The sequence below is a fragment of the Acanthopagrus latus genome, chromosome 3 (assembly GCF_904848185.1).
Source record: "Acanthopagrus latus isolate v.2019 chromosome 3, fAcaLat1.1, whole genome shotgun sequence".
NCBI lineage: Eukaryota > Metazoa > Chordata > Actinopteri > Spariformes > Sparidae > Acanthopagrus > Acanthopagrus latus.
This window is the reverse complement of record NC_051041.1, coordinates 14,012,166-14,037,074: the sequence shown is the minus strand read 5'-3', so window position 1 is coordinate 14,037,074 and position 24,909 is coordinate 14,012,166. Positions and strand designations below refer to the sequence as shown.

Genomic DNA, 24,909 nt, shown 5'->3' with positions numbered 1-24,909 from the left:
TTTAATATGAATAAATGAACCTACGCACTTCAATGTGTTTTATTTTATTTTAGTTATTTATTTATTTATTTATTTTATACTTTTCCCTTAACTCTAACGACTGAAACGCACAGCCGCTCCGCAGTGCCTCTGCCTCACTCGACTTCCCACAACGCACCGCACGCGACGTCATAACCTCGCGACCCAACGTGGATTTCATTTCGCGTCGCAACGGCCAGTTAACCAAGCGTCTCTCTGGATTAAAATTAACACACTTTTAACCCCTTTTCGCCCTACGCAGCCCCAGCACTGTGTGTGCGAACCTCTTTTTAAACACCAGTCTCACTTCATTCGTCAATTTAAGTTTGTACGGAAGAAGTTTAAACGCGGAATTGCAGAGGAGCTCCAGTTTTCCCACGAGTCGCACCGGCGCCCTGTCCGAGAAAAAAAATGCAGTCCTTTGGTGAAGAAAAATCGTCCAACTTCATGTTAAACGCATCTCTGCTGTACAAAGAAACATGCCCGGAGCTGTCAAGGTTCCTCCTGTAAGATACTTTGTTTTAAACCCTACATGTACCGTCGAGTGTCTTCCCTGTCCTTGTATTGTTGTAATAGCAGCATGTCGGCGCTAGGTGGCGGAGCTCGACCAGTGTTAACGGTCGACTTCCTGTGATGACGAAAAGGGAAGGTAGCGACTTTTTAATGACACCTTTACACTGTGACATGAGTTTGTCCAGGAGAGTTCTCCAGATGCTTTAAGCAGCCCAACAGAGGAAAAAAAAAACATAGCAATGTTGTTTTATATTGTGGATGTTAGTATATAAACAGTCACTTTGGAGAGACTTTACATCCTGACTGAATCTTAAATTTGACAAGCTCACAAGTTCAGCTCTTATGAAACAAAATGTTGACCTCGCAGATATAGAAGACATCCACCAAGACACAGAACAAATGTTTGAGGCCTAGTCAGTAATTTAAAGGAATAATGAAAAATGACACGTTTGACTTAAAATAAAACGTCGTCAGCATGTTCTGAATGACTGGCTTGCTTTACAGGTGTTTTGAGATATATTAAAGGAACAGTTTACCTCAAAACTAAAATTTAGTCACTGTTCACCCTCATGCCGACAGAAATTCTATCATTGCTTGCTTGTCAGTGCTTTCAAAAAAAAAAACAAAAAAACCTTGTCTGTGAATAGGAGTCGTTAGTGAAGCCACAGTTGTGATTGTGTTTTGTTTGTTGTTGAATATTAATTTGTGCTTCTTATTCTCAAAGCTGGACGCAAGCCAGCTGTGTCCAATGGTTGCTCATGTGTAGCTGTAAAGGTCAAGTTTGTGCAGCATGTGCGAGCTGGTGTATCTAATGAATTCAGTTTAACCTGACTGTCACTCAGTCTTACGCAGCTTCAGTGGAGTTGATTTTATTGAAGAGAATAGTCCCTCTAATAATGGCGTAGGAGAGCAAGACAGTCTGTAAGCCTCGTCTCCTCTCCCGTATCGGTTGCGTAGCTATCAAAGGGACCTATACAGAGTTTTCAAACGTACCAGCCGCCTTTATCTAATTAGTCTCCTGTAGTCAAGTCTTTCTGTTGCTGTTGAAATGAAACGCAATAGTAATTAATGCCAGTTTCTTATTTGCTTCATCGTTTACAGTTCACTGCTTTGGTTTTCTTGCATTTGCCAAAAGAGGAATTCATTCCGTTTCCCTCTGATGGCGTATCCCACACAGTGGTGATTGCCTTATTGTGTGGAAAGTGAAAGCCAGAAGTAATTTCAGGAGAAATCCTCTTAAGCCTTAGTCAGCGCGAGTGAGGAAGAATGAGATTGTGTTGCACGAAGGCGCTGCGCCCTTGCAGGTGTACTGTTCCGTGTGCATAAAGTTTCTTTATCATCGTTGTCTTTGTATTTGCAAGTTCAAAGTGTGTTAAAGTGTGGACTCTTGTGGCTTGTGTTTGCGTTGGGTTCCAGCCACGTCGCCGTATCCGCCGGCTTGTGTTCGCCCCCACCTGAGCCAGGAAACTTGTGGGCAAGAGCCATGCACGGAAACAAAAACAGAGGTTCTAATAGCGCAACCCCAAATCAGGCTCGTTTTACGGATGCGTGCGTGAGTCCTCTGCTGCCCTGATGCATTGATCTGTTCCCCAGATTCCCTGGCTATGACGAGCTGCGGTTGCGGAGAAACATTTTGACCGCGTTTAACTTTGACCAGCTGTCCAGCAGGCAAGGCATGAATCTGAGCTTTTGGACCACTGGCTATTAGACCTTGTCGGTTTCATGCCAAAATGCCTGGCAGAGGAGACTGTAATTAATGGCCGCAGCCAAAATTGACACCAAATGTGATGAGCTAATTGACTGCTGAATTTGATCTTCAGCCAGAGCGATAATAAAGAGGACATACTTTGGGGGAAATTATTGTTGAGGATAAATGTTTCAGATTGAGGTCTTGGACACACGCTTGATGAGTTAACTGAGGGGAAAGGGAAATCTTTTTACCAGCATCCACTCAGATAACTGGCACTCGTGGTCGGTGTGTGTCAGTGATGGGTTTTAGCCCTAATGAACCGCAACTGTCTCTCTGTTTTCTTCTGTGGGTTTTCCTACTGTCTTCGCTGCTCCGGTTATTGGTTTTCGGGCATGCGTCACTGGTGTGTATGTATCGTGGGTGCGTGTCAGTACTCATACGCTACTACACATATTTGCCGGAGATCGTGTTACTGCCTTCTGCCGCTGTCTTCGCCTCCTGTCAGGCCGATGATGACTGAATGTGTTTGTGTGAGCGCTTGCATCACGTTGCCGGTTGGTTTTGCCCGCGATTGTTGCCCGTTGTTTCAGTAAAGCGTATCAATATTGACTTTTGGTTAAAGCCATTATGACATTATATTAATCTCTTTTTATATGTGTGTGCATGTTTGTGTAACTGGGGTTTTCAGAGTGTTTCTAGTGAAACCGCCTGTTCCGTGTGTTTGCTTTTGTCCTTGTGTGCGAGCTGACGTCAGTTTATTGTGGCTCACGTTGCCAGACAAGTGAAGCTGTTTTCCAATAAGTTCATCATCGTAGTCGAGTGTCTGGTAACTGGAGCTTTACTGAGTGTGCTGATAACTAAAATATGCAGGATGTCTGCCGGACAAACAGTGTCACGGCGGCTCTGCTTTTAATCAGCCTCGAGTGCTTTTGTTCTGCGTTTATTTTCTGTAAAAAAAATGTCTTCACAGAGACTGGAATCTCGTCTGTGCCGGTAATAATATGTCAGTGATTATCCATTATCAGCTGGTGGTACTGGAGCGCTGATGTAAGTGGAGGCGTTTGTTGGACAAGCGCTGATTGAAACACAGGCTGTGTATAGGGGTGGGCGGATCTGACAATTTTTAGATTGTGATCAATCAACAATCTATTTTTCAAACAAATTGCATTTAGTATGGTGTTTTATGTCCCCTTATTTCTGCTTCCAAACGCCACATAACATCACTGATGAGCAGATCCGCTCTACATGACCAAACCAGCTGACTGATGAGGTCAGCTGGATGGCTCTGCTTATGGGACAAATTACTTCATCCAGTTCTTCATCGGGCTGAAGAATTCTGAGCAGTGCGTTGTGATTTATAACTAGCAGCATGGCCGATGAGGAGCTTGTACCAAAAATGAACTATCTGTAATGAAACGATGTGTTTTTAAATACTGCGAATTGAGAATTTATAGGTTATGTCAAGTCTGCCTTTAGTCAACAGGGCATGCCAAAAGTGAGAAAAAAAGATTGTGATATTATTTTTTTGGCCACGTAGTCCGCCTCTAGCTGTGACTGCTATCTTGGTTTTCAATTTTTCTGTCAACTGATTGTCAAATGTCAGTGTTTATCTACCCAAAATTCTGAAACATGCTACTGGCTCTGAGGCTGCACAGAGAGCGACAATGCTAACATGACTTATTCGAATATGTCTTTATTTACTTTAGCATCTTAGTCTAGTGCAGTGTTTTTCAATCCTGGTGCTGTCCTAACCAAGAGTACCTGTAAAAAGTAGGGATGGATCATGATTGTCGAATATTTGTATAGTCATTGAATAAAAAAAATCTGGATAGTTCATGAGACTATGGATTTGTCTGAAAAAACATATTTCCCATTGTTTATTGTTTTTCTGGCGTCTGGAAACTATTACAGGCCTTGGTAGAATATCGTTATTATATCAGGCTCTGGTGAAACATGTGTTACACGGTCTTTTCAGTACGAGGTCAGAAGAAGTCTGTGCTGCTATGTGCTACAGTGCATAGATATACAGTCGTCCTCAAAATTATTCATACCCTTGTTAATTTTGTGATTTTTTTATTTTTGCGATGAAACTAATGCATTTTTGTCACGTTTGTTTATGAATTATATGTGACCAACAAGTGAAAGAACGACAACAATACACAATTCAAGAAACTCTTAAATTCATGGGTATTTTATTGTCGGATTACCAAAAAATGCCATGTTCAAAATTATTCATACCCCTGGCAATATCTCAACAAAAATGTCCCAAATGTGTTCATCTTTGTCCCAAAGTTATTTCATGATGTCTCATTGGAATGAATACCTTTTTTGTTGACCAAATGTTAAACAAGGTTAAAAAAATAGCATCTTTCCAGAAGAGTATAAATAGTGGGAAAGTGTTCAGGTCATTGTTAATCTCTGGTCATCATGGTAAAGAAGAAGGAGCTCAGTGAGGACCTGCATCAGCATCTTGTGCAGGCCCACAGTGAAGGAAAGGGTTACAAGGCCATTTCCAAGCAGTATGGTGTCCCTGTCTCAACCGTCCAGAGCATCATCAACAAGCACAAGAGGTTCAACACTGTCAAAAACCTCAGTGGGCGTGGCCGAAAGTGTAAGGTGTCCCCCAAACTTGCCAGGAGAATCTGCCGAGAGGTCAACACCAACCCACGGACCACAACCAAGGCCCTAATTCAAACCCTTGAGCAGACAGGGACAAAGGTGTCACGGTCCACCATTGAGCGAGTTTTGCACAGAGGAGGTCTCCATGGACGTAAACCTCGGAAGACGCCGCTGCTCAGGAAAAAACATCTGGTAGCTTGCCTGGCCTTTTGTAGAGGTCATCTGAAGCAAGATCCCAGCTTTTGGTCAACCATCCTGTGGTCTGATGAGACAAAACTGGAGTTATTTGGCCATATGGATACCCAGTATGTCTGGAGGAAGAAAGGAGAAGCCTATAGACCAAAGAACACTGTGCCCACTGTCAAGTATGGTGGTGGAAGCATAATGCTGTGGGGATGTTTCTCTTCCAGTGGCACAGGCAATCTCGTCAAGGTCCAAGGTATCATGAAAAAGGAGGATTATATCAGGATACTTGATGAAAATGTCAAGGAATCTGCTGAAAAACTCAAGCTTGGCCAAAACTGGATGTACCAGCAAGACAATGATCCTAAACACACCGCCAAGGTAGTCAAGAAATGGTTCAAGGACAATGACATCAGTGTCCTGGAATGGCCAAGTCAAAGTCCTGACCTCAATCCAATTGAGAATTTGTGGCATCACTTGAAGACCAGAGTGATGGCAAGGAAACCAACCAACCTGACCCAGCTTGAGGCATTCGCCAAGGAAGAGTGGGCCAACATCCCACAGGAGACGTGCAAGAAGCTTGTGGACACGTACAAGAATCGTCTGGAAGCAGTCATAAAGAATAAAGGCTATGCCATTGACTATTAAATAAAGACGATGGACTAGGGTATGAATAATTTTGAACATGGCATTTTTTTTGGACTCCGTTAATAAAATACCCCAGAAATGATTTTTTAAAATTATTTTATATTGTTGTCATTCTTTCAATTGTTGGTCACATGAAGCTAAAACACAAATTTGAAAACAAGCATTTATTTCATCACTAAATGAAAAAATCACAAGAATCAGCAAGGGTATGAATAATTTTGAGGACGACTGTAGATCTTCAAATAATTGCCAAATATTTCCTAGTGACTATTGCATTTCTGCTTTATATGCCCATCCCGACTACAAAGCTGATCATGTGAAAAATACGACTGTTTGGTTGCACCCGATAAATAATCAGTGCATCTGCAAAGTTAGTAGGACACATCTTCTTGGGACCATGAATGTCTTAACAGCATTTCGGTACGTTTCATCCAGTATCTGTTGAGATACTCTGCAGAATCTGCACCAAAGTGGCAGACTGACTGACTGAAAGACAGACCGTTATCGCCATCCCTTATGTGATTTCAATCAGTAATTTATCTTTTGTTAACTATCAAAATAGTTGCCAATTGACTGAGTGAACCCTGTCACCCAACTGCTCATCCATCTTCACTGTGATCTGACAGTCATTACTATTGTTTTGTTTGCCAAAAATCTGTCTTTCCTTCCTGCTACTATAACCTTTTGAGACCTCTCCGCCCTCAGCCTCCTTATAAACTCATACTTCCTCATATTTTGTGTCTTGTCTTGTGGTGGGAACAGCAGATGTCTCAACCTAGCAGCAGTGAGCTCTAGACTGGGAGGCACCTGATGCCCTCTTTACATACCCAGCAGTCAGTTTCATTGTCTAGCCACCGACCACGACGCTACCGGAGCCCGACCGCTTTGTCTAAATGTCTGAGCATCGTGACGTTTCTTTCAGAATACGGCAGCAGTCACACTGCGTTCCCTGGTGGTGGCAATAAAATGTTCAACGTGCTTTTCATTTCATGTGCTCTGCCTCAGCCAGTGCTTCTGTCTTTTATTACATTACAACACATAATGTCCCCCCCTGCTACCCTCCACCCTTTTGCATCTTCTAAATCTCTGTTGATGGCATCTCCCAGTTGGTCAGTAGTTCGTATGTATGGCCCATACCTCGAGTGTTCATCACCATGACTAACTGTGCGCTTAAAAGGAGATGCATGACAAGTATGTTAATGAGATTAGCGCTGTGGAAGAGATCTTTGCGGTGTAGGGTTTCTGTGAGTCAGGGGAGCAGCGGGAAGTACAATCCAAGAATCCGGCTTCTCTACACTTGAGTCACAGTGGTCTGTTTATAGCTTTGTCGGAGAAATTTATTTTTCAGTACATCAAATCAAGGAGGAATGTGTAGTTTTATGCAGTCAGGATGTATTCGTCAGTGGTCAGGTGCACCAAATAAATGATTGATTATCAGTAGTGAAGCAACCATCTCAAAAGATGTGTTCATAGTCTGTAAGGTGGTTTTGTTAACAGCAAACTTTTTTTTTTTTCATGGGATTCTCAAGGCCCATGAGTCATTATCAGTCCTCTGCAGAGTCACATTCCACCACATCGACCTTGAACAGCTTCTCGTCATTTCCAGTATTCTCTGACAGGGCTTCTATATAATCTGACAGTCTAATCCGGCCGCTGATTATTTAATTGCACTGGGATCGAGGGACAGTGACTCAGACTGTGGGGATGAGTGACGGCAGATAGGTTGCAAATCCTTCTCCGCCCTGGCATCCCTCCAGCTGCATCCAACATCATCCAACAGTATAATGCATGGTCTCACGTAAGGGGCGGCTGAGAACGCGAGTGGAGAACGTCAACAAACCAACGCTGCCAGACGCCACAGTCACGGCGGTCGCAGCAGCCAGCGGGTCAGCTCCGGATTAAAGTCGACCCCGCAGACCCCACCTCCCCCTCTGCACAGACAGACAGACAGGCAGCCCTCCGTTCCTGCCACACGTGCAGCCGGACAGGAAATTTCCCTTCATCGAGTTAAGCCCAGGGCTAATTTTAGTAGGACTTAGCAGTGGCTTGGTTAAAATGTTTGCACAAATAGCTCATCGCAAGTGTTCCAACATTGGAGGCATCCTAGGCATTGGCGGCAGCTCTATTGGGGTTGGGGGGGGGGGGGGCACGCCATTGAAATGGTTTGGAGGGTTGCCCTATATTGTTTGGGAGAGACCTGTTTGCTTTTTTCCAGTTGCATGATTTCCATCACGCAATTTGTCTTTTTCAAAATATGGATTAAATCCAAGACTATGTGGCACAAAGTTTATCTAAGTACTTTTTCCTCACCACTTTACATTGTTCCAGAATGAAATTAGGAGCTCTAATGCATAGGGAATATTGAAATGAATGAATATGCGTGTTGAATTGACTGTGTGTTTTCCACCGCAAATGGTTCTGAACATGAATAAACTTAATTTAAATGTTTAAAATGTCTAATATCTCTAATGTGTCCTCTCTTTCCTTTCTAGGCAGGGGTCTGTAAACTCCAAAGGTGAGTCCTCATCTCATTTTCTATTTCAGATTTTTTGTTCTATTTTCATTTCACGTACCCGTCAGTGATGCCCTGATGTGAATAATAGCCACAAAGAGCAGAATTCAGTGGTAAGTAGGACCTTGTCGCCGGCTTGTCAAGGTTGATAAACCTTCCTAAACCCTCATCCAAATACACTGAGTCAGCCAGCTGTCTGAAGCAGACTGCCTAGTGGGATCAAACACACACACACACACACACACAATAACACACACTCAGGTCCGCGCCAGCCAAAACCACATCAATAGGTAGCGGTGCGATTCGGCGAGGCTGTTAAGGCTTTTCTCCTCCAAATCACACAAGGGTTGCTCCCTGAGAGAGAGAAACATGTTCAGGGTGTGATTTGGAGAATTTAATTGCTTGTCCCAAAAACGGTTAATTTGACAGGGTCTTGTGAAGTGTAGCTGTCGAGAGAATAGACAGAATAACAAGATGTTGCTCGGCAATTGCAATATATTGCAATTTGGTTTGGTTTCCTGTCTGAATATGTCATACAGATGTTTTAATAATGAGCTGTTAAAAAAAGTGATTTAAAATTTGTTCTTTGACTTACCTTTCTTAAGTATATATCTCCTATCCCCTTTGCTAGCTTGAAATCACAGAAAACTGTCAGCATTCTGATCCTCATACACTTTCTACCACTTAAGTTACCTGGGTATTATTGAGATGAAAAGAAATATACATCCACACCAGCATATAAGCTTACAGGCTTTTTCTGTCCTCTCTTCAGCACACCCGAAGCGTAAGTCCTCCAGTCCGTTTCAGAGCACCTTGGTGTGTCCGAACTGTTATCAGTGGCTGCAGCCTGACAATCACCGGATGCGTCTGCGGCCCAAACCACGACCATCGGCGAAGGTGCAGAGTGTCCTGCGCCGGAGGGCCAGGGGCAAACGACTCAGCCTGGTGCAGAAAAACCTGCTGCATCGTTTCCAAAGGTCCTCTTCAGTGCTGGTGAGAAAAACAAAATGCTACAACCCGATAGACCTGGTAGTGTGTTGTGCTGCACTGCAGAATATTGTCCTTTCACAAACACCTACGCCTGAATTGTACTGCTAGTTATAGGGTGAAAGAACTACGGAGAGGCACGGGCAGCAGGGCAGTTGCTGTAGGCTTTTACACCCTGACTTCATTTTGATTTCTAGAGCAGATGCTGGTATTAGCATTTATGAATAATACCATCTTGGAAACTGTGTAGTGTAATTCTAATCAACCAATCAATTTTTTCTTAAACGCATTCAGTTCAGCTGGTGTTGACCTCTTATGAGGGCGGCGAGATACCAAAGAAATTCTCTGTGATGTTCAGAAACACATCACAGCATCATTTATTATGATTTAACAGGCCTGACGTTGCCTCTTAATGTATTGTTTCCAGTCGTTAGATGAATGTGTTCATTCTGCAGAAAGCGCCTGGTTTCATTATGGTGCGCCACTCATCATTGCCGTCTTTACAGTGGTCCCATTAAGCTGAACTGTAACAGAACTAATGTTGCCTGACAGTGCTTTGTCAACACTCACCCCGCTCCCTCCCATAGCCCCCTAAATTGCTCTAGTGGTCCTTTTTGTCTGTCCTCTTAATGGATAGCACCAGGCCGGGACAAAATGGAAAGCTTATTTTGGCCAGCACCCACCCACTCTACTGATAAGCCCATTTAGATGGGGAAACCGTTGGTGGCGCTGAGCCACTCTAGTGATCTGACATCAGCCTAATGAAGCTCCAGTGGAAATGCTGCTGCCTCATTAAAATCTTGTTGGGTGCATTTAGTATGCAGGTATTCACTGCGCGCGGCTCTCTGAACCCTCTCTGAACCCTCTCTCCACTCTACATCTGTTGACGGCGAGGGCAAAGAGGAAGACAGAGATTGAGAGAGGGACAAAGAGCAGGCACACCAAAAGGTTGTGAGAGAAGTGGAGGAGAATAACAGAAGGGAGTGGAACAGAGAGGGTGAATAAAGAAGCAGGAAGGTGGAAGGCAGATAAGTAAGGTGAACAGGAGAAGCCAAATGACAAACTGCCGGGGGGAAAAGTTGTCGTCTTGTTATACGATTTTTGCGTGCAGAGGTGGCCGCGTGCCCCTTCCTGTTCTACTTCTGCCCGAAAGCAACATGAGAGAATATTAACATGGATTTAAGGTCTAAAACATACCTGAATTCTTCTAAGATAGGAGAATGTAGATATAGTCCTAAGAATAATAGCAACATTCCACTGCAACAGAAACTCCATCAGAGCTCCACCAACATAGATTTGATTAAACATGATTTAATTGTGAAGTCTGCTGACAGCTTAATGGTATCCTCCCGAAATCTTTTGGATAATTATACATATTCGCTGTCTGGTTTCATGTCACACAGACTTTGTAGAAGAAAACCGCACTCAAATGGCATCCAATTATAAGTCATCAGATTTTTATACATCATTGAAATTGAAATGGGTTGCACTGCATTAAGCTATTAGTAAGTAGAGATTAGTTGTTTGTAAATCTTCACAGCTACTAACTGCCAGGTGTAAGTGTTATGTAGCTATTGGACTGAATTAATGCTAATGTCCGCTTGCTAATATATCCCTCATTTGGGTTAAATAGTAAAAGAGGTAAGTGGTCCACACATCTGAGCTGAAAAGAATGTCACGATGAACTATATGCCATTGAAATTAGAGTTAAAGGTTAAATAATGTTATTTAGGTTAGTGTTAATATGACATATATATCTCCCTCTTAAAGGTCCCATATTTTGCAAATCTTTCAGTTCACACTTTTCACACTGGAATAGGTTTACATGCTTTGATGTTCAAAAATGACATTTTTCCCTATGCTGTCCTTTGCTGCAGCACCTCGATTCACCCTCTATCTAAGCACTCTGTAGTGCCTTAAAAAAAACCCAAATGTGCTCAGATTGGTCTGCTCTTGCAGGCTTGAGCTGGCACCACCCACTGTTTTTCTTCTTATGGCATCAGCTCTGTCGGTCTTTGTAACAACTGACTGAAGGTGGTGATTGAACAGTTGGGACATCACAAACTTACGTAAGTCCCGGAGGTTAATACTTCCAAGGATTGTGACTCTATGCTTTCCTAGTATTCATATACCAACTAGACCTGCTTTATGATCAGAAAAGACAGCAAAATCTCACTTCCTACAATATCTGACCTCTAACTCGTACATACTACCTACTCTAAAGACAAATCATTGTATCTTTGTTTTCATATGAATAAAGCAAAATGATATCTCAATTTATAAAGGACTGGCAGTTAAGTTTGATATATCTTTCAGCTCCCTAAAGCTATTATGTTTTCCACTTTGTTACAGCACATGATACTACTATGTGACTTCCTGTTGCAGTTGGCAGCTTTTGATTGAATGGAACTTCAGATGTGTCCTAGTTAGCAATTTATGCATGACTAGTCTAGTCTTTCCTAGGTAAGACATTCATTGAGTTAAAATATTTTAGTTTTCAACTACCTAGAGTTGCACGGCTGTGCAACTCGTAGCTGGTGCATCGCTCTTAGCCAAACATAACTTTGTTGTGTGTTCTGCCCTGAGGAACACTAAGCCGTGAACGTGCACCTCTCCTCTTACATGTTTGTCAACAGTGTTCTGGTCAAGATGGCGAATGTTGATGCCTGTTCATCACGAGACTCCCTAGTAAACCAATACACCCCGAGTATGTCCTCTGAGGTATTTTTACCCCGTTTTCACGGTCACTCTCCTGTCATATCCCGGAGGTTTAAGGGGTAACGAATCAAGCCACGTATGCGAGGCGACATACACCTGTGCTGGGCAGAAGGGTGATAGCGAGGCGATACCCTTAAAATGCAGAGTGGTGGAGCGGTGAGATAAGAGGAGGAATTTAGGCAGCTTTGCTTTTTTTTTTTTGTTGTTGCCTTCTGGCTTCATGCTGATGAACAGAGCACAACAGCCCTGACAGGGAGAGGGCCACTGCACAAGAGCCTGAATAAAGAGATAAGGATCCACACTGCTTCTCTTTAGAGATACAAATGTGGGGTCACAGTTAGGATAATGGGAGAATTAGATGTAATGGACGAAATGTTTTTAAACTCCTTCCAGTTGGCCTTTTCAGAATATGCTGCTGTTAATTGTATTCAGGCTTGTTAGATAGAGTTAGATAAGGTGTCACAGTGACCATGTGCCCTGAATCTGTTTTTGTATCATCATTTTATTGTTTTATTTCAGTGTGCCAAAGATGAGTGTCATGGCTGTGTAAACACAGTTCTGCTCTTCTTTCTGTCAGTGATGTGACACACACAGGAAGGAGTGGACGATTTATTAGAGAAACAACCGGGACAGGCTGTCATATAAATTCAGCGGCACGTGCGTGGCCGTTTTGCACAGATGTTTATTTAAAACGAGGTGCGAGTATTTTTAGATGCACACATCTGTGTTTGTGTTCCCAGTGCTCATCCAGGTGTCAAAACAATTCTGGGATGTTGCTCTTAAGGGAGAGTTGTTGTTATAGTCGCATATTCAGATTGGTGTAAGTAGCTTCCCCTGGTCACATTGCATTCATTAAATCTTTCAACCTCTAGTGAGTGAAAATAGCGCTGGAGGTAGACTGTTGCAACGCCACTCGCCTGCATTCTGCACCTGTGTGAGAGGAAGTACCTCTCTATACCATCAGGTGGCGGAAGTCTGTATGCGTTCCTTTAAAAACGGGAAACTGGAAGTCTCACATGCTGTTGTCACGATAAAGCATTTTCCACCCACCCGCTAATATACCAACTTCAAATCGAGAATATGTCTGTTAAAAAGTTGCAAAAAGGTAAAGGTGTAGCATAAGGGTGAAATCATGCATGGCTTTCCATTCCTTTTTCCGTTTCTCTACTTGTGCATCGATTCACTTTGCTGAACAGTCGGTCGGAGTTACTTCTTTCAGCGACGGGCTCGGCCACCTATTGGACACGCTCAGCCAGCCAAAAAGCCACCCACAATGGCGGACAGGAGCCAGCTAGTTTCAGTGGTAGCTCGACGCTTGACTAGTGCCAGCGAGGCTCGCTGACAGCCCCGGCATTGGCCGACAGCCGAGCATTGGCCTGCTCAGGGCCCTCAAAGAACCACCATCACTTGATGAAAACCTATCTGAAATGACTCAGGCAGAGATGTTCGCAAGATAATGTATTAAGGGTTTCATTCATGTCATGATTAGTCAGGCTTAGCAACTTCTCAAGGCTCTCTGTTTTATTGTCTTTGACCTCACTGATATTTGTATGCGTTTTTGGACCTCATTTCCCAGAGATCCAAAGAATGTGTTGTGTGTGACGCAAGTTAGTTGGCAGTTCCATCGCCTTTACTTTGTTCGGCCATAGTAACAGTTTACTTGGAGCTGAAGACAGAGTCGGTCACGTAAGCTCTGGCAAATCACTACAGGGTTATTTAGAACACTAACACTAACTGTGCACCACCTGGGATTTTGCCCACAGTCGCCGATAATGCCACAGACACACATTTTGTGATATTGCACATGCATGGGCTTTCATCAGTGAAGCATAGACTCAAACACATGCGATACATCACCATCTAAACAAAGATACAGGCATAAAAACATCAGACGGACATGTGAATGTGAAACACGTGACCAGCCGATGTATCTTCGCACACAAACACATGAGTGGAGTGCAGTATTTATACTCCAGGGTGTAAATCCCCCTACATTTCACACCATATAGCTCTCCCTTTGGGATGTATGTATGCGCCGCCCTCAGGGTGGGTTCCAGCTTGTGATTTGCTCTCCTCAGCCCTGTGAAGTTGTGTCTCAGAAGTATTATAAATCAGGTATGTTTATGCATGCTGGGCAGGTTATCTAGCAGCGGTTATGGAAATCAGTTGGATTGTTGCCCCACAACCGAGACGGAGACCCTAAATGGAGCGAAGGATGGAGCATTCTCCTCCGCCTTGTTTCTTCTGTTCTCCCTCCTTGAGCCCAGATTTATACATCCCAGCAGGGTTGCTCGTCGGAGGAAGAAAAAGGGTTCAGCTCAGGCTCCTCCCCGACATACATTCATGCTGTTTCGGGGGGGGTGAATTTACGCCCAGTGCCTAAAGTCAGTGATTAGTGGTTCTACCTGGTAGTTCCCCAGAAGCATTACTCTTTCAAGACAAGCGGATAGGCATGTTTGAATGTGCAGTCACAATGCAGTTCTTTGAAAACACTTGAGAGATCAACCAGACATGACAAAACAAAAAATGAATAGACCATGAGTGGTTGAAGAAGCCTTCCCTTTCCCAGAAGAGGCGTGTGGTGCTGACACGAGTCCAACCTCTCTTTGTAATTTATGTCATTGCTTTTTTCTTGACCTCACCGACCACCTCTCATCCTCTCATCCCCTATTTGTCTGGTTTTTTTTTTTCTGCGCTTTCACTTATTTTTTACCTCAACTCATCAACCCCTCCCCCTCACATTATCTCCATCTTTTTTCCTTTCCTCCCTTCCTTTCTTGGTTATCTCTTCACCACATCCCTCTGTCATATTTATCTTTGCTGGAGTAATGTCGCCGGAGAGGTTTGCCTCTCCAGGAGATGACAGGAAACAGGAGACGGCGATGCCTGTCTGGTGCTTTGCCCGTTAGCTCTCGGCGAACAGGAAAAGCTCCACTGGAGGGTTTTTGACACCTCAAGGGTGTGGAGCGAGTGACGGGATTACACGAGGGGGACGTGTTAGGGAAGACGAAGGCCAGGAGGGAATCTGAAACCGTAGCGGTGGCATCGAGCTTTTTAGATACAAACAGAGGCTTGCTGGGAAGCGGAACCACTCAGTCATCTCTCACGTGCGCAGGGATTTACCACAGTGTGTGCTGAAGTCATTTTTAGCACGTCAACACACACATACAGTAGGAGTCATGGCAAGTCAATGACAGCTAGTTTAGTGACTGACAGCCAAAAGGGTTACCCCCCACCTCGGAAACTTACACACTGTAACACACACATAATCACAATGCATGTGTTTTTAGTTTCCTCTGGTTACACACACACACACACACACACACACACTAAACCCTTGGCTAGGAATAGATGGAGTTTCTGCTTTCCGCTGTCATTGTGGTTGTAACCCAGCTCACAAGCAGGGTGAACGCTGTATCCAGAGAACTTGATGCTGCACCCCATCAGCATGTCATCTCTCCGTTAGCCTCTGAGCCTCTTTTCATTTAGTCTCATCACCACTATTAAAAGTCTACTCTGGAACTTGGCAATTCGCACCGTGAGCTGGCACGGGTGTCAAGGGTTGGAAACCGTCACTGTTCAGTTTTTGGATCCTCACTCACTGCTATATTGCTCTTTTAATCCACTCACCATGTGTGCACCTTAATTATCTCTTAAAATGGCCACAGAGGAGCTCCAAATCCTAAATCGGTCTCTAAGCTGTGCTGTTTTTTTGACCCCAAAACTCTACTTGCGCGCAGAGAAGCACCAAACTGAAGCACAGCTGGTCCACCCGTGGTCCAGATGCAAAAAAACTGAGCGTGGACTCCTTAGGACAAAGACATTTTGTAAACTGATGTGCACGCGTTAAACATGTGTGTCAAAGACTAGAATGTGATGTCTCGAATGCCTCCAAAAATATTTTGTTTTACTTGTTCATTTATATGATGACTACGACAAAACTTGACACGAAAGTCTGTGATGAAGTCATGATATTTTATATCCCAAATGTCGAGGGTCGACTTCACTGTGACATACTGTGCAAAATTGATTTTCAGTCAATTTTTTTTGCCATGCCATTGCTCAGGAACAGCGACGTGACTAGTGCATGTAATGTACTTATGTTCTCACAGTTATATAAACATATTCAATTGCATGTGTAAAATAACCTTTTTGTCCCAGTGAGATATCGCTGATTGAATGAGTACGAGATGTTCATTCAACAATAAGCATCTCAAAAAGAATTTACTGAAACACACAAGCATCGTGAATAACCTGTTCTTTTTTTATAAACTGGATAAATCCTCCTTGTTGAGGATGAGCGGGACTTTTCATTAAAAAAAATGAGGATACCTTCCTCAAGCCTTTGCTCTGCTTTGTTTTGAGACAGACCTGCTCGGAAATTTCAGGATGACGTGCGACCTTTAGCACCACCAACAGTGGCACAAAGAAAGGGAGAAACAGATATGACATGTTCTTTTGAAAGTGTGTGTGTGTGTGTGTGTATTTACCGGGCAGCCTGCCTCCAGACAGTGTGACTAAGTGGCTGCCTGCACCATCACAGCTTGCCTCATATTGATCCCCCAGCTGCTCTTCTGCTTTCGGCTTTATTGTGTTGTATTGATGTGTTCTCAAATGACTTTCACACACACTGTGTGCAGATATTTGTGCTTTTGAGCACACGCATGCGGACATTTTGAACGAAATTGGCACACAAACTTTTGCGAAGCTAATATTCAATTTATAGACTCTCGCAGGCGCCTAATTATGTCACTAACTCTGTTACTTCACTCATCGTCCCGCTCTGGGGTGGTATCGTACTGCATAGGTCAAATTAATCAACCAAAGCTGACCTCTGGCAGCAGAGGGAAAGACAGGAAGGGAGGTATTTATGGAACTGGGGCTATTAATAGAAGAAAGAGTCCATTTGCTGAATTGATTTATGTGGGTCTGCATGTGTTTGTGTGTCTGTGCAAGTGTGTCATTTCACTATTTCTCATGCACGTTGCCCTCTAATTCTCGGGGCCAATGCTATGTGTGCGAGTTATGTCAGGCTACAGGCATGCGCGTCACATGGCGGCAGAAACGTATGTTTCGGGAATGTTTATGTGACGGCGTGGCTCAGAAAGCCTGGGAGGTCTCAGACAGAGGAAGCAAAGATCTCTATGTTGATCAGTTCAGACATTTTCACAAGAGACCCTCAGAAGTGTTTCGCTTTGTTTTCATTTTGCCACAATATCGGGTTGCACACAGTCAGCTAGGCACAGATTCAGCTGCACAGCACTTAACTGCACGCCTCGCTGAGAGTTAGAACATTTTTGAGTTACCTCCTGCTTTTTGCTCATTTAAACATGCCACTAATTAGTCCTGTTCATTCATGTGAATGTAACTAGGATGCATGTCTTAAAGGTCAAAGCCTATTAATGAAAGAGTTGCTGGTGATTTCAGCCTCAAACCCCTCACTGCACGGTCACCATGCAAATTGGAGGATTGGTGTGTTCTCTCTTCGTATGAAGACTTCAGCCATATAAGCTGGCTGTTACAGGGTTTATATGATTGCACTTGCATCTTTTTTAATGATTTATGGGATGAACAGAAGGCGCTGGCATTAAATGCACCACGCATGAATGCCAGAGCTAAACAAGCGAGATATATGTGTGTATGTGTGTGATCAAGGTCAAGTGTATCTGTGGCTGCGGCTGCCTGTGGCATTTGGCGTAAGAAAGTAAAGAAACTAAAAAGGCTTTTTTTTTGTCTGGACGAGAGTAGAATGAAAGGTCAAGGCTGTGTATGCTGTGCATGTGTCACAGGTTAGTAATTTGTGCGTTTGCTGTTTGGTGGATTTTAGTTTTATGTTATTGTCCGGCGACCATACGGCGAAACTGGATTTTCCAAACAGAAATTTTACTTTCTGCAAAAAAAAACAATCGCCCTTAATACCCCCACACCCGCAGCTGTGTATAGGTGGTTGTTTATCCTCCTTGCCATATGCTTGACTGGTCGCGGTGCAGGTCTGTCTGCTGCAAGGATCAACAGCCCAAGATGAGGAAATCAAATCTCTCTGTGGCACCGGTTCACGTGTCCCGCTCCAAGTGCATACACTACATGTCAAAGGATTAGCGTAAATTAGACGGGTACACGTGACCGGCCGGATTTCATTTCACGTTATCATGACTTGCAGCGACCTTATTGTCTGCGCTGTTTTGGAGTGGGCAGCCTCTCTGTGTTGACATATTTTTAATAAGTCTCTCCAACGTGCACGTGCACATGCACACCCAGGTGAAGGTCTCTATTGCTTTGAGCTCGCAGTATCAGTGCTTCAGTGCCGGCCAGCTGATGACAGTGGGGCCACTAGTGGTAACTAGAGGGCAAGAAGATAAACAGCATGAGGACACTGTAGCTGTAAACATCCATCTGAAGCCAGCTGTCTGTCTGTGTTTGATCCACTCCGCTATGCATTTTTTTTTTTTTTTCTTCTTCCCCTGGGCAATCATTGGATACGCATCTGAGTCCGGACCAGGAAAATCTAGGCTGTCCCCTAAATGTCCACAGCCCTGATCGCTTCCAGCATGTGTTACAGCAGCATTTATAGCTGAGGAACAAATGGCTTTTGTTTGAGTGTTCGCCTCCAGTTTCCTGTTTAAATTTGATTAGATGAAACTTTAATGATCTACTGGAGGAAATTGGGTTATTGTCGCAGGAAATAACAGGCGGTATGTGGCGATGGAAAAGTTCTAAATAACAATAAAGCGCGTGCAGAGTGTGAAATGAGACGAGACCGCTCATCATAGCACCTCAAAAAATGCTGAAATGTATAGGGGCGTGTAAACAGGAATGGGTTGAAGGTCCAGGTATTTTGTTATTTTTACACCAGCTGCGCAACTATTTTAATACAGTGATTCCATATCCCACTTCCTTTCTCTGACTATGCCAACAGTTGATAACTAGAGGGAGGTTTGTCTGAAAGGGAAAAAAAAAAAAGCGTCCTTTAAAGGATGAGTTTTGCATTTTAGCCATATTACATTCCACATGAATGAAAGCATTGTAGTGTTCAACATTTCCCTCGGGGTAATGACTGGTTTCCAGTCATTTCAAATTTCTTTTTTGGCCTTTGTATGGCTTTATTGATAGGACAGCTTCGGAGATGACAGGAAACAGGATGGGGGGGGGGGGGGTGACGTGCAGCAAAGGGCCCCGGGCCGGGACCTGAACCCCAGGCTGCTGCTGTGAGGACAAAGCCTCTGTACATGGGACACCCACACTACCAACTGAGCTAATGGGTGCCCCTTGTTTCCAGTAATTTCCAGCACACTGTGGAAATCCCCTTTTAGAGCTTTTAAAAGAGCAAAACACAGGGAGTAATCCATCTCATTTTAATATTTTGTCTGCTGTGTTTTTGTCAAGGTTTTTTTTTGTCTCTTTTAAACGTCTCTTGTCTGTGAATGCAGGGGCTCAGTTTGAGGTTTTTAGAGTCTGTTTTCAAACAGAAATGTTCTAAGCGCAACAAATGACTAAATTAGCTTTCCCACTGCTATTTGTGACAGGCAACCATGATCTTTTTGAACTGTGAAGATGAGTCGTATTTATCGATCGCTAATCCTCCAAGGAAACATTAGGAATTCGATGTTTGGCTTGATGATGCTGCAGCAGGATAGATGTTTCCTGCTATATACTATAATATGACCCCAGATCCTCTCTACCCACTGTAGACCACCACTCTCTCTGCTGATCTGAAATCAACTATGTCACCTATATGACCAGAATCGGAGGTGTCAGTATAACATCGTTTGCCATGTCTTTGTAATATTAAATATTAAAGCACATTTTAAATGAATCACATCTGCTGTTGCTCTCTCTTAGCAGAGCAGAGGGAGGCAGTGAGATGAGGCACTCGGGAGCGTGCATGAAGTCACATCCTTTGGACTGTCACAGAAAATCTGACCCGAGTCCTTCACAAAGAAATTCACAGTCCAGCGACATTAAACGACTTGCTCAAACCGGCCACAGGCAAGAGACAGGGGAGGACTAATTGTTCAGATTACAATAAAACAGTGATTAATACACTTAAATTCCTACAAAGTGTTATATAAAGCCCCTTTAATTCATCTTGATGTCTGAAGACACCAAGAAAAGCCTCTATCTGCCTCATCAGCATAGCTGCTTTGTGTTGTTAATGACCTCTTGTTACACAACGATTGCAATCAGTCGGCGAGCTGGTTATTTCAAGTTCAGGGACGACGATGAGTACGATTGTGAGGCTATTTCTGCCAAACGTTCTTTTCAGTGTGAAGCCTCAATTGCTGAAATGGAGGCTTGCCTATTTTGGGAGTTAAAAAAAAAATTGGTTTTATACCACTTACATGTTCATTATAACTCAGGAACATTGGAGGCACAAAACGTAATGTTCATGCCATCCATAGAGATGACTGGATGTTTCGATTGCGGAACACCTTGCTGTGTCAATTTGGAAATTATTGAGCAAAAACAACTTTTGAAAAGGTCGATACGATTGTATTGCTGAAATGTATTCAATACTCAGTTCTGGGAGTTCTCTGATGACCTCCCTTGTCAGCTATCCCAATACAACATGAGGAAATGACTTCATATAACACAAGTTAGAAACTACCCCCAGCAAGTGTTTCTTATGATTACCACATTGGTTTGCATTGTATTGTCTCAAAGCTCTTAATTCAGTGTTAGTCTTAATCTGTTATTTCGGTTTTATTAGTTTTAATAGGAACATATTATTCACAAAAGGGAAACATGTCACATCATTTTGCATACAGAACAACATGAGCAGAGCAACGTGGAAACAGTTTTTTTCTTTTTCTGGATTCTAACAGTGTTTGGACGTGCTTAGTTGAAGTCCAGACTTTATGCCACGTAGTGATAGTTGTTTGCAAACGGCATGTCCAGATGAGTCCAGTTTGGCATCGCCACTGACAAAGCAGCAGCAGAGCAACAGCCGCCCCTCACACACATAAGTCGACCCTTTTGACAGAGCATTGGTCAGTCCTCCTTTTGAGCCACACCCCTATGCAAAGACGGGTGGGTGAGTTGCTGGGGCTTGGTCTGTATAAAGCTGGACGCGCAGCCTCATGAAGTAAACACTTTCACACACGGTCACGTAGAAAGCAAGAGGAACGCCGTACTCCTGGTACTTTTTTTTTTCCGAAACCCAACTCTTCAACAGACACCTGTCAGAATCTGAAATGGCTACCTTCGTGTCGGTGAGTTTTTCCATCTCATCAGCATTCCGGACTGTCAACAGCTCGCCTCAGACTCGCTGACCCCTGCAGTGGTGGTCTGTTCTGACCAGTTTTTAACCTTGTGCAACTCTGGATGTCTTGTGTCATTAACGGGAGTTACTGAAGGCTTGGAGGAATGTTGAAGAAGAGTCGTCAATTGATACCCCTTATCATTTTTGTTTTGTTTTTTTTTTTCTTTCCAACAGGGAGAAAAGTATTCTGCAGGCACAAAAAGTAGAGTTTTATCCTGTGCTAGTGTTGCTTTAAGCCTCTTAGTTTAGAAATCAGAGAAACAAGCTGCTCCCTTTCACTAATCTTGCACTTAAGGTCAGCTTATCGCTGGGATGATGTGATTGTCTCCAAATTGCTATCATCACTGGATGTGATGGTGGCGTCTTAGTCATGAATACTGAGCAGAAGTTGAATAAGAGCAACGGCTAAATGCTTTTTTTTTTTTTTTTTTTTAAAAAGTGATTGTTATATGATTGTTGTTAGTTGTTTTTGATCAGTTTTTAATTGACTGATTACTTATAATTTTTAAAAAGAAAAGTCTTCATCTGAGATCTGGTAGCTGCTAAAAAGCATAATTAACACTAGAAAATGCATAAATCTTATTAAAGCAACAAAAACTTAGTAAAGATTTAAGTTTGGAGGCTCAATAAAAGTGTTTTTAATGCTTCTATAAACAATTATTTTTACAATTAGTAACACTTAAACAGCCTTTTCTCACACATAATGATGTTAAGCAACTTTATAAGGGCTTACAGCGGTTTTAAACCTACTGATTAAGGCTTATTACATTACTCGGGACACAAGACAGTGGCAGGCATGAGTCTGGAATGCCAATTGTTATCTTGAATCATGAGGATCTCATAAACCAGCAGCTGGCTCTCGTAACTCCCACCAGTGTGTGAACGCTTTGCCTTATATAGGCTCTTGTGTAATCTGGGCCAGGAAGTTGCTTAGAATTTGTCACGTAAGGCGCAGTAAAGTGGGAAGGTAACCATAGGTAAAAAAAAAAAAAAAGAAAAAAAGAGATGTATGAAAAGTTGGCGTACGACTGTTATAGCTCCTGTACCCTGAATAGGTGGAGCTGCATGGCAACAGTCCCAGCTTGCCCTCTCATAGGCTAAGCCGGTGTTTCCCATTCTGCTCGAACTAATCCAGTTATTTTCATAGCTGCACAAACATTCAAAGGTAAGGAAATCGCCAGGATGTTTGGCAGCGCCGATGGGAAAGAGCCTCAGCTGTTAGGGGACCGATTCCCCTGTCATGAGTTTGCTCCCTTTACCCCAGCGTGAATTATTCCTCAGCTGTGAGGATGAGTCTGACGTCGGTGAGACTTAAGGGCGGCCCGCGTCACCCAGGGCTTCACGAGCACTTCTCATTACAGCTCTTTTTCCTGCCGCAACCGCGGCCGGTCCCGCTCCCCGTGTCCCCGGAGTGATTCTGTCACTGCAATCAGTGTCCACACAAAGTCACGACAAACTCCGGCGTGTCCCAGAGAAAGACAGACAGCTGTGGCTGAACTGGGTGCGATGAAGAATAACTGCGATGAGACAAGCTTGTGCAAGTTGTAGATAGGTTGGTTGGTGTTACGTAACAGTTGTTCCAAGGACCTTTCAGAAAACCTGCACAATTATTTGGGAAATTATTCCTATGGGGAGGCGGCTTGTGTGCCTTCAGGTCTAAACCTCATTATGCATGAGAGGAATATAGATGCAGGGCATGCAATATTAATGAATATCTTCCTTCCCTCTCCTTTTCCCAGATGGCCACCTGCCACGCTTGCAATACAACATCCAGGCACAAAGGAATGAACAGAGACTTTATCGCTGCCCTCGCTAAGACCCACGGCACACCGGCGAGCGCTGGGAAACACAAGACCCCGCAGTCCGCCAACAGAGGCACCCCAAAGACCCCCGGCAAAGACAAGACACCCTCTCATACACCGAGGTGAGTTATTTAAAGGTGGCTGGTATTAATATCCCCTGAGCTAAACATTTAAGATACTGTATAACCTTCCTTGACTATACTTGGAAGGGTGTTGGAAAGTATGGTGTGTCAGGTGTGTGAACATTTGTATGATTACATTTCCATTTGATCAGCATTAAGAGAAGCTCATCCAGCTAATACGTGTTGGTATCTGTTTAACAGATCATGTGCTTGTTGACAGCACACGTTGAACATTTCCTGCCGACCAACAAAATCTCAAGTTACTGTGTCTTAACTCCATCCCTTTCTCTTTTTTTCCATCCCTTCCCAACTCTCTCTCTCTCTCTCTCTCCAGGGGTTCCACCTCCTCCACCACTTCAGGGACAGGCTCAACTTCATCATCCAAGTCTTCCTCCAAACCGAAAAATTGGGTTGTCCAGCGTCTCAGCAAGATACTCATGCGAGAGGACACTCAGGGCAGCAAGAAGGGGGGCTTGAAAGATTTTCTTTCCTCGCTTTGAGTATCTACTCACTTGCCTTTCTGTATACTCTTAAAAAAACAAACAAACAAGGGGTTAGACCCATGTTGTAACCTGTTTACGCCAAAGGCTAAAGGGGAACTTGAGAGAATAACTTTGGTTTCCGAGCCGGTGTGGGAAGGGTTACAGTTTGCCCACCAACACAGCTGTTGCCGGGCTGTTTGGAATGGTGCTCCTGGGTGACCTGAATGCAACAACTGGGAGCACCAGGCTGGCCATTTCGTCTTTTAATCAGGGTTAGTGCATCTTCTGCCGTGACAGACAGAGGAGAATGCTTCCTTTGCCTACTTTAGCGCACGCCTCTTGTTAGCTCCTTACCTGGGGAGGCTATTTAAATTGAAACGATTGAGGAATTGTTCAGTATTCATCAAATGGCTGAAGGATCGCAGGTTCTAAGGTGGAGTTTGAGGCAGGACAAGCTGGTTTACAAGCCAATATCTGTCTCCATTTCGGATCCCCCCCCCTCCCCAAAGTTACGAGTATACATTTATATACTAAATATATCTAAAACTATTTCGTATTTATACTACTTAATGTTAAAACTTTTGTATTTCCTTATTTTCTGTCCTCCTCAGTAGGGAGACTGTGTCTGTGTGAATTCATTTAAGACTTTGGCTAAACATGACAGTTTGACATAACTGTATGTATACATGCTGTTGCCACTGTTGTATTTTTGTACTCGCATACAAATGATTTTGAAACTGTGCACAGTCACCATTGATTTTTATTTATAATTATCATCTAAAATGGGACTCATCAGTTGATGTTTACACTGATTAGGCACATCCGCCTAAAACCTTACTGACAATCAATGTTGTCGCGACTTTACATTTTCTTTTAACATTTTCTTTTGTAAGGTTACTGTTGTGAGCGAGAATTTGAATATATCTGCTGCATTTTGTACCGCCTGTTTTTTCATTAGCTGTTCGATGTACAGTATGTGTTTGGATCCTGAAATACCTCACATTTATATTCCACCTACACCGTGATTCTCTGAAATAAAACCTTCTGGTCTGTGAAGCTGCGCTGTTCATTCTTACTCTGTGAGAGCGTTGATGATGAGTGCTTAAAAATGACTGCAGGGGAGTAATGAAATGCATGTAATTAAACTAGTAATTTACCTACATTTTGCAGTAGTTTTCCGGTCGGTCAATATATTAATATATGTGTAGTGATTTAAGTAAGGAATTATGTTTTTGTGAATTGTATTACCGAAACAAATTTTTGACATGAAAGGAAAGCTTGAATATATTAAATGTAAATTAGTCACAAGTATATCGATTATTTATTTACAAATGCTCAGTTATATGCTTTCAAAGT

The 24,909-nt window shown here is 43.3% G+C and overlaps 1 protein-coding gene across 1 annotated transcript; it reads left to right on the top strand.

Moving 5' to 3' along the window:
* The first annotated feature begins 141 nt into the window (after positions 1–141).
* On the top strand, positions 142–24,609 carry c3h18orf21 (chromosome 3 C18orf21 homolog). Its single transcript, XM_037092817.1, has 5 exons — positions 142–524; positions 8,164–8,186; positions 8,956–9,176; positions 22,887–23,071; positions 23,406–24,609. Exons 1-5 carry the CDS (start codon positions 430–432, stop codon positions 23,569–23,571), a joined length of 690 nt encoding a protein of 229 aa, XP_036948712.1. The 5' UTR covers positions 142–429; the 3' UTR covers positions 23,572–24,609.
* The last annotated feature ends 300 nt before the right edge of the window (positions 24,610–24,909 follow it).

Excerpts from the sequence above, each read along its gene's own strand:
- c3h18orf21 (XM_037092817.1), top strand. The coding sequence starts at position 430 with ATGCAGTCCTTTGGTGAAGAAAAATCGTCCAACTTCATGTTAAACGCA. Across the intron at positions 525-8,163 it reads GAGCTGTCAAGGTTCCTCCT|GCAGGGGTCTGTAAACTCCA; the intron begins GTAAGATACTTT and ends TTTCCTTTCTAG. Across the intron at positions 8,187-8,955 it reads GGGGTCTGTAAACTCCAAAG|CACACCCGAAGCGTAAGTCC; the intron begins GTGAGTCCTCAT and ends TCCTCTCTTCAG.